The sequence below is a fragment of the Dipodomys merriami genome, unplaced genomic scaffold, assembly GCF_024711535.1.
Source record: "Dipodomys merriami isolate MVZ:Mamm:240054 unplaced genomic scaffold, mDipMer1.0.p SCAF_14, whole genome shotgun sequence".
Classification (NCBI taxonomy): Eukaryota; Metazoa; Chordata; class Mammalia; order Rodentia; family Heteromyidae; genus Dipodomys; species Dipodomys merriami.
The window spans coordinates 5,970,999-5,987,762 of NW_027202715.1; the positions used below are offsets into that span (position 1 = coordinate 5,970,999).

A 16,764-nucleotide genomic window follows, 5' to 3' on the forward strand; every position below is an offset into this window, starting at 1 on the left:
TTGAGGACAATGGTAAACAGTCCTCTGGATGACAGCATTCTTTCCTTGAGGCAACCCTTGGAAATCAGAACCAAACATTGCTGACTTTTGATGTGAAAGCCTACAGGAATTCCAACTGGAAAGACGGTCACCATCTCATTTTGGAGACCAAGTCTTGAGACTCAGTGTTCTAGTCTGCCATCTGACTATTTAGTGGCCTCTTTCTGAATCACTGGAAATAAATACTCAAAAACTCCCTCTTCTAGAACCTCCAGTGCCTTCTTTTCTACCCCTTGTGCCTCACTGTGCTGATGCTCCTCTAGAGTCAAGAAATCGAGGGGACGAATTCACCTCACACCCTGGAACCCATGAGGATGAGTTCTCATCTTCTGCTTTAACAGGTGAGGATGAGTCTCTTTAAACTGTCTCTTTAAAAAGCTGGGAGAAACATAAACATTTGAGAGCACCCTCTTAATGTTTCATGTTTCTCTACCAGGAAGAGGAGAAGGAAAAGGAATTGGGGAAGAGGAAAGGAAAGCAAGGAGGGGGGAGGGAAAAGAAACACTACTTACGCCTTTTGCAGCCACATTTCTTAATTCGTTTGGGATCTGTGATGTCATCATGACAAGCCTTGCAGTAAAAATAGGCCCTGGAGAAAGAGAATGGAAAAACTGACACATTCCATAATCTGCCCAAATGAAATGAGTACCATATTTCCTCCACCATGGTGCCAAATTAATGAAACATGCCAGCACTAATTTCCTTTAATCTTTTGAAAAGTTTAGACATTTGCAGACGGAAATGTTTGTTGCAAGAACCATTTATTTCAAACAGGATTCTGTGATTTTGAACTAGCGATTCTTTTTCATAAACTTCCATTAGGAAGGAAAAATAAATAAATAAAATAAAACCAGGGAGAAAGGTTGCTGATGTGACCTGCTGCATTTGCTCCCTCTGTTTTCACTGTTGAGAACAATATTTAATGCTGGACTTTAGGATACAAGGGCCCTGAGCCTGGGGGGAGGGGATGAGAGGGTTAATGATAACTCTGAAACCCCATAGTCCACTCAAACATATGTTAAAGGAGACACGAGAATGACAGTCCTTGGTCAAATGCAAATATGAACCTTGTCACTTCGAAAGTATCTTTTCTCGTTAGAGAGAGGGTTGAGAAGGAGCAGGGAGAGGAAACTACAACGGTAATGAATGGGTTCAGCGGTCCCTCTGGGGTCCCATAACCCGCTTCATTCCAAAGCTGGTGGACTCATTTCCATTATGTTGACCCCTTAAGCACAGGTAATCAATGAAGGTTTTCATCTCACTGTAGAGTTGGCCATTGGGTTGGGGTGAGCAGAGGAATGGGGTAGGTAGAAGGAGGCCTAAGATAAGCAACAATAGCAACAATGGGGGAGGGGATCCCCTTAACTTAAGTGTCAATACAAGATTACAAAGTGCATCAAGTGCATAGGCTATTCAAAGATAATGTCGGGTGAGCTGAGTACCAGAGGCTCACTTTTGTAATGCTAGATACTCAGGAGGCTGAGATCTGGAGGATCCAGAGGGAGGCTTGGACAGAAAAGTCCTCAAGCCTCCATCTCCAAAATAAGCTGTGGGACAGAAAATCTGAGCAAATGCAAGGTCTTGAGCTCAAACAATAATAACAGTAATGAGGTAAAATGATATCATTCAAGCACCACTTAAAATTAGTGCAGCTTGGGATGACTGTTCCCTTTAGTGTAGATGGTCCTCAATTTAGGATTTGTAAGAGTGTATCTATACTGCCATTCAGGGGCTCACATTCAGTATGGGATTTGATAAATCACATGACATACTCAACATGTTTAATAGTATAAAATGAAATTTGTGTTACATGATTTTGCTCCATTAGTGGTCCAAGCTTAGACTGAGATAAGCTGTGATATATGGCAGGCTAGTTGTATTAAATGTATTTTGTGTGTGTGTGTGTGTGTGTGTGTGTGTGTGTGTGTGTGTGTGCTGGTCTTGGGGCTTGAACTTGTTCTGGGTGCTGTACTGGTTAGTGCTCTACCACTTGAACTACACCTCCACTACTGGTTGGTTTGTTTGTGATGGTTAATTGAAGATAAGAACCTCAGAGAGTTTCCTGCCTGGGACTGGCTTTGAACCATGATCCTCAGATTTCAACCTCCTAAGTAACTAGGATTACAGGTGTGAGCCACCAGTGCCTGATCTTAAATGTATTTTTGAATTCTGAGATTTTCAACTTATGAGGAGTTTATTGGAATTCAATCCTATTGTATGTAGAGAGAGTATCTGTATTAGAGAGGTGATAAAATTCATTGGAACAATCTCATAAAGTTCTGGATCCAGGAACTAACAAAAATCCCTGGCTTAGCACCTTTACTATCCAAACGTTAAATTGAATGCCAAGGGTAAACACAGTCATTTCTTGACTGGGCTAAAGTAATAAACACAATTCTTGACCCTTTGATTGCTAAATTCCTTCTTAGGATTTTCACAAGACTTGCAATTCTGGTGGTACTGATTGGACACCAGTGTAATAATGGCTTTTGGATTGGGAGGGAGTGTGGAGATATGGCAGCCAGATCTCTGTTCCCATGGGTAAGTTGAGGAGGTCATCATAACCTATTCAAAGTTTTGCCAGGCTGCAACTCAGCTAGCCCAGGAATTCTCCATCCAAGTTCAATGCTCTTTGTACTCAAGCAGATTTCACCATTTCTTTATATGCCAGTTTTCATCCAATTTGCAAGAAAAGTAAAGAACATGTCTATTTGCCCTGTGTGACATTGTGGTTCAGATCCAATGGTTGATGATTTGCCTTGACAAGGCAGGTAAGAAAGAAAGCGTCCAGGCTGAACCAAGTAACTTCATATTCACTTTGTTTGGCCATTTTCTGTCCTATGTGATGTTCTTGTAGTTAATAATAATAGCAACCGTAATAAGAGCTAATCCTTGAATAGGGTAGACAATAGGCCAAGGTATGATTCTAGATGTTTTCTAAGCATTACCATATTTAATCTTCAAACAATACTTTAAACAAGGTACAACTATTACATTACCTCTGCTTTACAGATAAGAAAACTGAAGCCCGGAAAGATTTAAATGGCCTATCTCAGCCCACACAGCTACAAGTGGCAAAGCCAGGTCTCAAATCCCTGAGTCCAACGTCTTAAATATACCTCTACTATAGAGATGATGAGTTGGAATAGATAAAAGCAGATTCTTTTTATAACTTTTATATTTAACTGAAAAAATTATAGATTCTTTGGGATATGAGCCATGATATTTTGAAATATGTTTATATATTAGATAATGGCTAAATCGAGCTAATTGATGCATATTACTTCACTTACTTGTCATGTTTTGGTACTGACATTCCTGTTAGCTCCCATTTTAGCAATTTTCAAGAATTAATGCATGGTCACCAGGCTGTACAATAGATCTGTTAAATTTTTTTTTACTAATGGGAGTTTTATGTGCCTTGAACATCACTTCCTCAGTTTCCCCAACTGACCCCTAGTAACCACTACTCTACTTCCTGCTTCTATGGGTTTGAAATTTTTAGATTCTACATGTAAGCAAGACCATGAAGTATTCAGATTTCTGTGTCTGGCTTCTTTTATTTAGCATAATCTCTTCAGGGTCAGACAAATAAGGTAATGAGTTACAAGTAAAACATGGTAATGAGATACAGGTAAAACAGCCTCAAACCCTTAAAACCAGCTTAAACCTTCAGTGGCTTTCCCTTTGTAACAAATTCAACTTCTGGGTAGTGTGTTCAGAAACCAGCCTCTTTCTCTCTGATCTCATCTCTTAACACCCTTTCCCTCCTCAACTCCACTAGCCACACTTTGTGTAGTGGGGTCTCTGCACACAATACATTTCTTTTCACCCTATGTCCTCTTCCTGGCTGATCTTTGCTTGACAGATTATTTTCCTTCATTCCTATCAGTGCTCAAATGACACCTTCATGGAGCAGCCTTCTCTTACACCCAACGTAAACCATGCATTGTTTCATTATGAATTTCGAAAATCAACAACCTATAATTCTCTCCCCTCTAGAAGGTGAGCTTAGCTCTGAGGATTCTTGGCACCTAGTAGAAAACCTCCAGAGCATGAGCTGACTTGTGGACACTTGATGAAGAATGAATGAAGAAGTAAGTGAGTATGAGAATGTTTTCCAGCATAAAATGGGCCAAGTTTTTAGGAGAAAACAGTGTAAAAAACATTTTTAATATAAAAACAGGTGATTTTTTCAATGTGGCAACTAATCAATTTTTAAAATTATAACTCAAACAAAAATGATGTCTTCAAGCCAAAGAGTCAATGTGGCACTGGTTCTTGAAAATGGAAGGGGTAAGGAGTAAAGGACAAGTATCCAAACATCCATCCCAAAATGACTTTTTAAAGACTGGCACTGAAAGGGTTCACGTGTCTGCTTCTAAAGCCCTGCATCTGGAAGTTTCTATGAGCTACAATTCATTAACTTCTTTTTGCTGCTTTTGGGTTTTATTTGGTTGTTATTTTTTTAGTACTAGATCATCATAACCTCCTTTCTCATTTGTACAAAACTTGTTTAGTTTCATCCAGAGCTCCAATGTCCTCCTGGTGGTTTTCTGCATCTTCATCTATTTGAAATCCCCTCACTGATAGCATTCGCTCTGACATATTCCACACCATGGAAAATTACGTGCTGGAGTTGTAGCTGATTGTGTCAGCTTGTATTTGTGAATATCATAAAGCACCAAAATGAGACATACTGCACTCTCTAATAGAGGAGGTAATGTGTTCTTTGGACTGCCTGGTATTTGTGACATTCATTAGTGAGAGATGAAATAAGAAATAGAATTATACGAATGGAAACTTCACTCCATATTTGCCATCTGGGAGGTAGACAAGCTATACAGTGCTGCTGGGTGCTCAGTCTCCCTTCCTGGGAGCTGAGATGCTACTTCAAGTTCATTTGCTTGTTTGTTTTTTAACAGCTGGTACTGGAACTTAAACTCAGGACCTAACATTCTTGCTTAGGTTTCTTGCTCAAGGCTGGTGCTCTACCACTTGAGCCATACCTACACTTCTGGCTTTCTTGCTGGTTAATTGGAGATAAGAGTGTTTTGGATTTGTCTGTTCAAACTGGCTTTGAACCAAGATCCTCAGATCTCAGCCTCCCGAGTAGCTAGAATTATAGGTGTGAACCACCAAGCACCTGGCTGCTTAGAGCTTTTGTGTCCCACATCTGGATGAGAATACAGTGTTCTCCTCCAGAAGATCTGAGGATAGAATAGTTGGCTACTCATTCCCACTTTCCTTTCATATGGCCTTCAGTCTCGGGGTATTCTTGAAGAGTCATGAAGTAGCATGAACTGGGTAGGAGGGGTGTTTCTCTCCCACAACTGAATAATAGAAATCTTTTTGTAATTTGTGGGCCTAAATTTAAGTGATTGGAAAGCTCATTTTTTTTCAAATGTTATGTCGCTCTACCTCACATACTCCTTTTTCTGCAAGTTTTTGTAACTAATGCTGTTTGTTTACTAGAGTGGGTAGTAAGAAAAAAAGGCCTAAGTATCGGTTGTCAAATAGGATCCTTCTGTGTTCAGCATGTCAGATGCATGTCCCTGATATATAAGTGTACAAGGTCTGGACCTCCTGGATTTAAAGCCTAGCTTTATTATTCTCTAGTTGTGCAATGTGAGGCATGTTGTTTAAGAAATTGTGCCTCTGTTTCCTCATATGGAAACAAGGAAAGAAGAATGCTCGCCTTCTCAGAAAGCTGGAAATGAGCCCCTGCATAGCAAGACTCTCATCGGTACCAAGAGAATGCCCAGTGATCCCTCCACATGGATGTGTGCACATCATCACATTTGGTGGGAAGGAAAGGAAAGATCAGTTCCGTTCTGGGCTCTGCCACTGGATTATGTGCTGCATGGTCTGTGGACAAGCCATTTATCTCAATGTTATCAATGATCAAACCAAAGCCTTGAGTATTTAACCAGACTTACTTTCCAGGGTTATTTTGAGGGGCAGAAATAGACAATGTTAGCATGCCTAGCACAGGCCTGCCTTAGAGTAGGAACTCATTAAATGAAGACAAAAAGGGATTCCACGAACAATTGCAGACAGCAAACGATCAATAATTAACTTAAGGTGGTGGCTCAGTAGTAGAGTGCTTGCCTTGCATGCATGAGGCCCTGGGTTCGATTCCTCAGCAGAAAAAAAAGCCATAAGCAGAAAAAAAAGCCAGAAGTGGCGCTGTGGCTCAAGCGGTAGAGTGCTAGCCTTGAGCTGAAGAGCTGAGGGACAGCACCCAAGCCCAGAGTTCAGGTCCACAACTGGACCCACAAAAAAAAAAAAGAGAGAACTAATAATTAACTTAAACTATGTAATATTGTTGCACTGAGTGACCTGTCTGGTTATTTCCACCCTATGCTCTACTAGTAAAATGTCCCAAGTTGATAAAAATGGAATGAATTATAACAATATTCTAAGGTGTTATGCAAAACCCCATGATTTCCTAAAAAGGGATAAGGACATTACTAACAAAGTCATGAAACAATGAGGTCAATGAAACCCTGTGCCGTATCTGTCAAGGCTTTTTACAATTGAAGCTGACAACTTCAGTCCCTCACTAGGAAAATCACAAATAGGAACACGAGTAATTTAATGTTTCATCTCAAATTAATCCCAATTGCATTGTGCACCTTCTATAGAGAACTGGACATTCTCAAGGCTATTTGTCCAAGTAATATTAAGAAAAGAGCCCTGAACAAGGAGCTGGCTATCCTGTTAGGCCAATGCATAATAACTATCTGGGCCTTAAAGATAAAGGAAAAGATAACTGGGCTTCCTAGTTGTAAAACTTTATTATTCGACTTCCAATATAAAGAATCATCTATGTGCAAACATGGAGACATTGGAAAGTACAATCTCTTTCCTAAAACTGTGTACCATCTGATACCCATGGAAATCTCTAGAGGTTGGGGGGAAGGGGTGGGTGAGAGCCCTGTGTGTATGAACATAGGTCCACCTCAATAGGCCAGAATGTCTATATCTGAGTCAGAAAAGAAGACAGATGAACATTAAAGTCTTACCTTTTAACTTCTTTGGCATCACTTGCGATGAAAAATCCTAAAGTACCTTCTTGGATCTTAAGGTGGTTTCCAGGATTAATTAATATACTGCTCAGTGAAAAAAAAAGAACAAAAAAAAAAACAAATAAAGAGATACACATGTGAGCTCATGTTCTGCATAAAACCATGAAGGCAGTACTATACTGTTTTTATAGGGGCCCCACTAGTCTAATGTTTTCCCCAAAGATTTTCTCTAGAGCCTGATGTTCACTGGCCCACACACTTAGTTTGATCATGCCATTATCCAGTTCTTCTGGTTAAATCTCAGGCTGGCACACTTCTGATTGAGGACCTCAAAGCAAATCTTAGTTTTAGGGCCTGCGTTTGCATAATGGAACAGTCTAGTTTCCATGGTAGGCACTTGACTTGAAGCAAATTTCCTTGTAATGTGTTCTTTTTGAAACTGCTACAGAAGGTCAGTGTTTGAAGCATTACTGCGCTAAGGAAGCTCTAGTGACACCAATTTTCCATTAGATGACAGAGAATTAATGGGACCCCTATGTGTATATGGAAACATACATGAATACATAGGAAATGTTGTTGTGGGGAATGGTACAAGACACCCATAATCAATGCAGAAGCCAACTACACATTCAGAACTTGGATAAGGACAATGAAGCAGATTTCTAAGTGGAGCCCATGTAGGGAAGAATGTAGTGAAAAACAATGTCAGGACTTAGCTATACTTAAATATTTCCAGTCTGCTGTTTGTAAAAAAACAGCAGAGATATTTGAAGAAGATGCATTGTTAGCATGTCCTAACTAGAAAAAACGATATTACAGCACAAATGAGAATTATCACTAAAACAATGCATGCCCTATAGAAAAGTATGGACCTATCTATACACTGCCCTATTTCAAATTGTTTTAAATAGATTAGCTGATGAAGTTGTGCTTGGATTTATAGTACAGATAAATGCATTGTAATCTAATAAATGGATGAAACCAACAAGTTTAATTTTCCACAGATCAAAAGCAGAATCCAGGTCTGTCTTACTCAGAGACAGAGATGAGGCTTTGGACTTAATGGTCGTTAAATGTCAGCACTCGAAACCAAGCAATAGTCAACAAAAGTTTTCTTTGATCTGAAAAGCTGGTGATTAAGGTAACATCTATTTGGAATCAAGCTAAAGGAAGTCCTTGGCTGTCCAAAGCAATCAAAATGGAGCATTGCAATTAACATGTAATCTTTTTCTGTTGGTAAAACCATTCCTGAAAAGTGTTGCTACCATCAAAGTGATATATATCTGTAGCAACACAGGAAGGACTCAGGTGAACTTTTGTCCTGTTGGGAGAACTCTGAGCAGATCATTACTGCAAAACATAATTGTTAGTGGTTACAAGAACATCCACCATTCCTTGTAACATGACCCAACCAAAGGAAACCTAGCTTGTACTGCTGCTGTTATTAACACTAAAGTATAGTAAGAGTCTGAAGATTTGACTGTTTTGCCCCAGAATCACAGGCAATAATGAGATTTCTTCTGAGTGAGGAAGTGACAGAATATCTTGATAGCATAGTTTATAACAGACAACAGTCTGTCCAGCCTCCTCTTAATTACCCCTCTGCCAACTCCCATGATGATATCACAAGCCTCCCTAGTTTCTACCATTTTGAAGAGGACAGGCCAGAACGTATATAGCTTAGATAGACTTCTTTTCAAAGTTAATTAAGAATAACTTTTTAGAATGGCAAGTTTCTGGATTTTACATGCTCCCTTTAAAAAAAAAGTTTCTTTTCCTGCAACCTGTTCTTTTTATGTGCCCTGACTGTGCATTTTGGGTTTAAATGCCAACAATTCTATCAAGTACAAAACTCTCCCTAGAACTCAATTGTTTTCCCCTTTAAGAAGGGATACATGGACTGGGAAGGTGGCTCAGTGGTAGAGTGCTTGCCTAGCATGCATGAGGACCTGGTTTGATTCCTCAGCACCATAAAAGCAGAAAAAGCTAGAATGATGCCGTGGCTCAAGTGGTAGAGTACTAGCCTTCAGCTGAAGAGCTCAGGGAAAGCGCCCAGGCTCAGAGTTCAGGACCCATGACTGACAAAAAAAAGGCGGGGCGGGGGGAATACATGATAAATGATAGCCTTTCTTCAGAGAATTAAGAGAGATCAAATATAAATGGCTAGAGGCATCTTGGTTACTGTTATTTTTATTCTTGCACAAAATGCCCAAATATTTTCCACAAAGACATGTGTAGTGATGTATGGAATGGATCCAATGTTCCTTATCAAAATACCCAACCCAAAATGAGATACTGTTACAGGTTAAAGTATATTGCAGAATACTGTATAGGGATGTTCACAAAATATTCTTTATTGCTAGAGCCTTAAGAGTTATTTCCTTGCAAGTGGCTCCTGCATGTGATCTTATCTCTATTCAGAATGCTGATCTAAGGACCATGGTTTAAAACCAGCCTGGGTGGGAACGTCTCTGAGACATTTACCTCCAAAAAGACAGCAGGGGAGCTGCGGCTCCTATGGTAGATCACTAGCCTTAAGCACAACAGTTCGGGTACAACACTCAGGCCCTGAGTTTAAGCCCTGGGAACTTCATGAAAAAAAAAAAAGCTTGAAGCCCATATGAGTTATCTCAGCTTAGAATGCCAAGCTCAAAATTTCACTGGAGGCCAATTCTTGTTCCATACAGATGTTTCTGTGTTCCTTGTGGATGGGGTAGAAGACTTAGCTAATTTCTGTGTAAGGGGTGAAGCTGTGCTATTTACAGATATTGAGACAAGCTAAGGCAAGTTTTCTGAATGGAATTTAGAAAAAAATGGGTCCAGTCCTTGAAGAAAGAAAAAAATATTGACTAGAGGCATAAAGATGCTCCCTGTGCTCCTTAAACTCCCATAGTTAAAGGTCTAGTGAAGAAGTGAATGTCTGATTCCAGAGGCTTGTAGCATGCTATATTACTCATGGGAGAGTGGTGAACTTCAGATCCTTTGTAGAAATACACTACTGGTTTTGATTTTTCAAACCTTAAGTCTCCCATCCACATCCCAAATCTAGAAAATGTAAAATGCTAATTCTCCTCTTCTCGAAAATGTAAAACAGTAAGAATTCCTCCCCAAACCAACCTCTTTTCTCCTGAAAAATGCTTAATACTCATAAAACTTATTATGGAATTTCTAATGGAAAATACATAAATTTTCCCCCAAAGATCTCTGATCTTTTTAGGAGAATTTGAAATGTCAAGTTTGTTTGGTTCTCATGACTGCCAGAAATTTCTCTCCCTGTGCCCCTTTAAATCAGGCCTCTGGCTCCAACTTGGACTAATTCACTAGCTTAACAGAAATAAGCTTCAAAATGTGTCATATGAGGAATCAGGAAAATCTCAAAAGAAAGAGAGAAAGAAAGAAAGAAGGAAAGAAAGGAAGGAAGGAAGGAAGGATGGAAGGAAGGAAGGAAGGAAGGAAGGAAGGAAGGAAGGAAGGAAGGAAGGAAGAGAAAAAAAGAGAGAGAAAGAAAGAAAAAAGTCCATATATCCATTAGCAGAATTCCAATAAAGACATCTTCTTGGCAGGGGTGGACATTTCCTCATTTCAAGGAACATATGAATCATTCCCTTTTCATTTCTCTATGACCTTGCCAATTTCTACTGAAGACACCGAGTGACAGCTGCATGTACAGGGCCCATATAGTCAGTCCCTTCTCCAAGGTTCTTTATTCTTTCCTTTACGCTTACTCTTGGGCTAGTTCTATGAAAACTTACTCTGCATCTACCCACTATAGAGAGAAAACACATATTTTCTGTAAGAAAACCCTAAAAATAGAGGGGTGAAAATAAAAGGCAATCAGTTCTACTTTTGAGGTTTTCATAGTAACAAGTAACGGAGCCCAACATGCAACACGTGCTTCTCAGCCTTTTGTTGAATGAATGAATGGATAAAAAAATTGGAGTAATTGATCTAGGTTCTAACAGTCTTCTTCTTCTTCTTCTTCTTCTTCTTCTTCTTCTTCTTCTTCTTCTTCTTCTTCTTCTTCTTCTTCTTCTTCTTCTTCTTCTTCTTCTTCTTCCTCTTCTTCTTCTTCTTCTTCTTCTTCCTCCTCCTCCTCCTCCTCCTCCTCCTCCTCCTCCTCCTCCTCCTCCTCCTCCTCCTCCTCCTCCTCCTCCTCCTCCTCCTCCTCCTCCTCCTCCTCCTCCTCCTCCTCCTCCTCCTCCTCCTCCTCCTCCTTCTTCTTCTTCTTTCTTCTTCTTCTTTCTTCTTCTTCCTCCTCTTCCTCCTCTTCCTCCTCTTCCTCCTCTTCCTCCTCCTCTTCTTCTTCTTCTTCTTTCTTCTTCTTTCTTCTTCCTCTTCCTCTCCCTCACCCTCTCCCTGTCCTTCCCCTTCCCCTTCCCCTTCTTCATCTTCTTCTCTAATAAGGGGGAAGGACAGTACCTCTGTCTGTTCAAAAACCAAGCTGCAGTTCTAATCTGTCAGTGTGACTCATATTTTATAGGAGATTCACCACTGAGCTAACAGTATGCCAGAGGCATTTAGTATGAATATGAAAACATGCTGCCATATAAACAGTGACCCACTTGGGTCATTGTTGGAAAGTTAAAATAATTGACTGGGAAGCTAAAACAATTGATTTCAACATTGAAATCAAGACACTTAGAGCTGAGATCTGTGTCTCTAAGAACAGAAAGCAATGTGAAGATGCCTGCCCACGGGCTTTCCTTTGTGAGGTAGTAAGCTGTGTAGCATTTCACTGGTGATCTCTTGCTGAATGTGGCCGCAATGATGAATTTGGGGCAGAATGGAAGACCAGGACTTGGGTGGGGAAGAAATGATTTTTTTCCCCTTCCCTAACACTTCTGCCTTATAACTGGCAAATATGTAATGATCTCTTATTCAATTATCACTAATCTCATGTATCTGCTGTTGTGTGTTACAACCAGTGACTGGTAATCCAACAGAACCAGATATTGTATTGAAGGAAATTTCTAACACTGTGGATAAATACAGTCGTTGTGTATTTTTCTCCCGCTTCCCTCCATTTTGGATAGGCACTGTGTACCATTCCCCATGCAACTGAGAAAGAAAATACTACAACTCAGGTGATAATATAGTTGACAGTAGATAACATGGTAATTATACTTGTGTCTAGCAAGGTAATGGACTTCAAAAACTAGAGCAAGCAAATAAGAACCATTGAGGACTTCCATTCATGTTCTGCCCAGATGAAAGTGTTCCACTGATAAGAAGTCTTTCTGATCAAATGAGTTCATATACAGCTGTTTTGAGTTGGAACCTGAATAATAATTGGGTCCCCTCTCAGAGGAATGACTGCATTGTACTTTGTGGTTGTGTTAGGATACAGAGGACCAACCCTCCCTGCCCCAGCCTATCTCAAACCTTGCTACCCTGGAACTTTTCATCTGGGCTTTGGATATGCACTGCCGGAGTCCCACACAGCAAGATGCACACTTGTACTGTAGAATATGTGCAGAAGACACAGTTGTATATTCCATGCTTCAATCTATTTAAGCCCAGTCCACTTACACAGAGACAAGAAAGATTGCTCCCAGTTGATAGGACTCAAATGGCCACCACTGTGGTCAACCAATGATATTGGCAGTAACTTATATAACCAGAATCCATGTCAATAATTTTTGAAGTGGAATATTAAAACACATTTTTTGCACATGATAGAACAGAATGGCCACATAAGGTGAGGCAGAAATAGCTAATCTAGGAAGGAGAAAGTTGGGTATTTCTGGGAGCAAGCCATGTCACTTTCTGTAGAGTACACTTTAGAACAAGTCATGCCTGAACCACAACATGCCTTCACCACAAGGTCAAAGGACTCCAGGGCCAAAGGCCAACAGCAGAGGTGCAACCACTGTGGACCTTTGAAGATTCAGTGTTGCAGTAACTTCTTGCAGTTGGATCATATCAATAATACCAAACTGACAGGAAGCCACCTCTATTTATACATATCTACTGAAAGAGTCACAGAAGAGCTGACTTTGGAAAGAGTTCCAGAAAAACACAAACACACACACGCACACACACACGCACACGCACACACACACACACACACACACACACACACACACACATCATGTTGTAAATACAAACATACAACAGTGACTACAACCACAGAGAAAAGCAACTCTTGAAAAGATGAACACATAGGCATCTCAATAATCTGTTTTCAATAATACTGTCTTAGAGAACACATTATTGAAAAAAAAACTGTGCTGGGAAATTTTAACCCAGAAAGCCACCTTTAGAAAAAAAAATGCCATTGATAATGATGTAGTCATGCTTCATGCAACATAAAACAGCATCGAAACAGGGTGAAATCACATGGCGAAAGTTGAGATACTTCATATTCAGAAAGAAGTCCAAACACACTAGAGGAAAAAGCCATGAGTTCATCCCAATAAACATTACTCATTCAGCAAGAGAATATGATCATATAGCAATTCAACAGCAGCATTCGAAATCCTTCCTGAACACTGCCCAAGAAATTAAATATTCAACAGGAGATTGCCAAAAGAAGCAAGAGGAGGAAATACGAGTGTAAGAGCTTGGTCTCTGTTTGTGGATAAAGGACAGAAACTGTTCTGGAAAGTCAACACAGGGAAGAAGGTCACTGGGAATGTGGATATGGGATGCAGACAAGATGATACCACATCTGGTGGATACCAAGACACAGCAGGACAGTACAGAAAACAGACACAAAGGGCTGGAGAGAAGCATCCTCCTTTCATTTGAAGCATTTGCTCCCATCATTGGTGCCTTGACTGAAAACAGGACTATGCCTTTCCTCTTTCTTTTTTTTTCTTTCTTTAATTTTTTTTTTTAGGTTTCCTGCGAAGAAGTTAGTGCATCATCTAAAAGAACCAACAAACCAAACAAAGACAGCAGTAAGCTACTTTCAACTTTTAGATACTGTAGTTGTAGAAAGGTGTGTGCACATATATATATATATATGATATATATGTATATATATTGTATACATATATACTAGACAAGGGAATGAGATTATATATCCATGTATATAATCTTTCTTCTTGAATTCTTGGCAAATGGTTAGTCCTGTGGTTAGGAGTGAAGACAGAGGGTGGAGGTTGGAAGGAAAGTTAACGGAGAGTGCATACCGCTTTCGGCTTCTGCAAAAACGACAAGAAAAGAATTTAAAAATCAAACACTTTGATAATAAATTGATTGACACCAGAAGGAAAGAAGGAATAAAACCTTTGTTTCAAACCATTGGAAGTATGCACATGAAAACAAGGTTTTGGGGGTTTTTTGTTATTGCTTTTTTTTTTAGCAAAGCATGAAAACAGTATTATGGGGTGAAATCAACAACAGAGGAGGGAGTTAAACACAGGTTGAAGGTAAGGGGCTGGGAAGGAGAAGCAGCCTTCTCTGAATTTTAATACCTGGTCAGTTAAAAATGTGAGAGGAAAAGGTATAGACACTTCATAAATGAAGAAGATTAAAACTGATTTCTCAGTAAGAGGCAAAAATCACGTATTTTGTTTGGACCCAGATACGATGTGGGTACACCCTGTTTTCCTGAGGGGGATGCTCATATTTCCTTTTTCCACAAGCACCAATGTACTTATATACCAACACCAAGCCAGAATGAGGACCAATGCAGCAATGGCACACAAAAAGCCTCAGCAAAGCCAAACATGTCCTTTCCACCCTTTTTCTGGGAAAAAAATATCCTAAAATCCAAATAAATATGGCTTTATAGGGCACTCAAAGAAAAGACTGTTGTCTTCAGGGACAGCACTGACTTCATTTTCTCAAAATGGTGGCAGCAGATTCACATGATCCATGAACTGCCTTTCCCTCTCTTTCTCTGTGACCCCAAGCTGGATGGTAGGGGGCAATTGATCAAGATTCATGGTACAGGTCTCTCCTGCCATGAAATTATAATCCAGAATGGTCAAAAAGAAGAAGGAAAAAGTAACTACTTAGCATTATCAACACCTCCATCATGACACTTTTTGTTGTAGTTGAGATGCACACATCAATAGAACAGGCAGTTCCACAAAGATTTACTTGGCAACACAAAGAATATCATTTGCAAAATCCTCCTTTACACAACCCCCACCCCACCCCCACAGCACAGGTACAGTGAGGAGGGGCAAAAGTATGGCCAACGGTAACCCCAGCACAGTCTACCTTTTTTTTGTCAAAAAGCAAACGGCCAGACTTGCTCAACATTTTGCAAATAATATTCTTTACTTCACCAACATAGAGAAGAAAAATGTATCGCTACATATAGATTTGTCAACTGCTACGGCCATGTTCTACCTATGGCCAACAAATCTACCATTTTATCTTCCTTTTGGTGGATTTCAAATTTTGAAAAAGAAATAGCTCAGCATTAGATCAGATTGGCTTCGTGTGCAATCAGATCTGGTAGTTAAGGTAAGAGAAAACATTGGAATGACTGTGTCCCCTCCAGTGCATTTGGGTTTTGTCACAGTAATAGACCATACATTGAGAAGTCTGGCTTTAGTCAGTCATTCATCCAGAACATGAAACCCCCTTAAATGACAATAACAGAGACCCTCGAGTCTTGCCCCGAATTCTCCTCAGTTACAAAGGCAAAAGGCACAGGGATATCCATACCCTACACTTGTGCATCTGTTGGAACAAATGATTTACTAAAACAGAAACAGATGCTGGATATATCATTTTAGACAACAAAAGCCAGAGCATCTTTCAACCAGCTTTCCTCCAAAACTGTTTATAAGATTTAGGGAGCAAAAATCATGTTTAGTTCATCTGTAATCCATCCAGTGCCCCATCAACCACATGCTCTGTTAACATGACACTGTCCCCTTCTAACGGTGAGACCCTGTATTGACTGGGTGTTATCTGTGTCACCCAGACCCCATCCCTCATCAGTAGGATTTGCACATAATTAAGTGCAAAATAAATAAATAAAGAGCACTCGTGTCTCTGAGCCCTGCTGTCTGGCTAATTTATATGAAGCTGATACTCTGCCACCTGGATTTCGGCTGTATTGGGAAAAGCACATATGGTACACAATAGGCTGCTTGTAATTTGGCTATGGAGAGAGCTGGGGGTCTCCCATCATGGCTCTACCCCAGGCCTGCTGTAATGGAGATCACTGTCCACCTGCGTTTTTGCTCACAGTAGTTCAAAAGAGTTTCAAGAAGCAGACTCTGCTTTTACACTTTAAGTGTGACAAACACAAGTTGGAACAACTGAGTGACACCTTGATTGGTTCATCTCCTTCCTCTGGAGAAATCCTTTCTGGATACCCAGTAGGGCTGAAGATGCCAGGCTGGCCTGAAATGTAGGGGGCAAAGAGGTGCTGCATCAGCTTCCAAGCAAGTAACTCACGTGCCAGAAGGAGCTAGTGAAGCAACCATTCCCAAAATGCACTTGCACCCTAAGTGCCACAAACAAACTTACCGGCTCTCTCGGTTGGCAGACTTGTACTCAATGGCTATCATTAGGAGCTTTAGCTTCACAAAACACAGCCTGAAATGAAATGGAGAAGTCTCTCAGTCAGTGCTTCTGTGTGAACAAAGTCCCATAAGTGAACACCAATACAACCTGCCAACCTCCTGACGCGGTCATTATCCAAAAGGATCCTCCATCCACCACTCAGTGCCCATGAGAAGGGGTGCAAACAACACCTCCCCATCTCTCCCCATGAAGCTTG

At 40.3% G+C, this 16,764-nt stretch overlaps 1 protein-coding gene across 31 annotated transcripts in view; it reads right to left on the reverse strand.

Moving 5' to 3' along the window:
- The window catches only part of Kcnma1 (potassium calcium-activated channel subfamily M alpha 1), a 701,247-nt gene that overhangs the window by 127,882 nt on the left and 556,601 nt on the right, over positions 1-16,764 (reverse strand). For 18 of the 31 annotated variants that reach the window (XR_011371533.1, XM_070020666.1, XM_070020665.1 and 15 more), the window contains 4 exons: positions 16,512-16,580; positions 14,207-14,218; positions 7,068-7,154; positions 552-628 (listed from right to left, as the gene is read on the reverse strand). Coding sequence is in view for 30 of the 31 variants with exons in the window: in XM_070020666.1 (XP_069876767.1) it covers positions 552-628; positions 7,068-7,154; positions 14,207-14,218; positions 16,512-16,580 (245 nt within the window). In the remaining variant the exon portion in view is untranslated. The remainder of the gene's footprint in view (positions 1-551; positions 629-7,067; positions 7,155-14,206; positions 14,219-16,511; positions 16,581-16,764) is intronic. The other 13 variants (XM_070020667.1, XM_070020689.1, XM_070020662.1 and 10 more) reach the window with 1 other exon arrangement.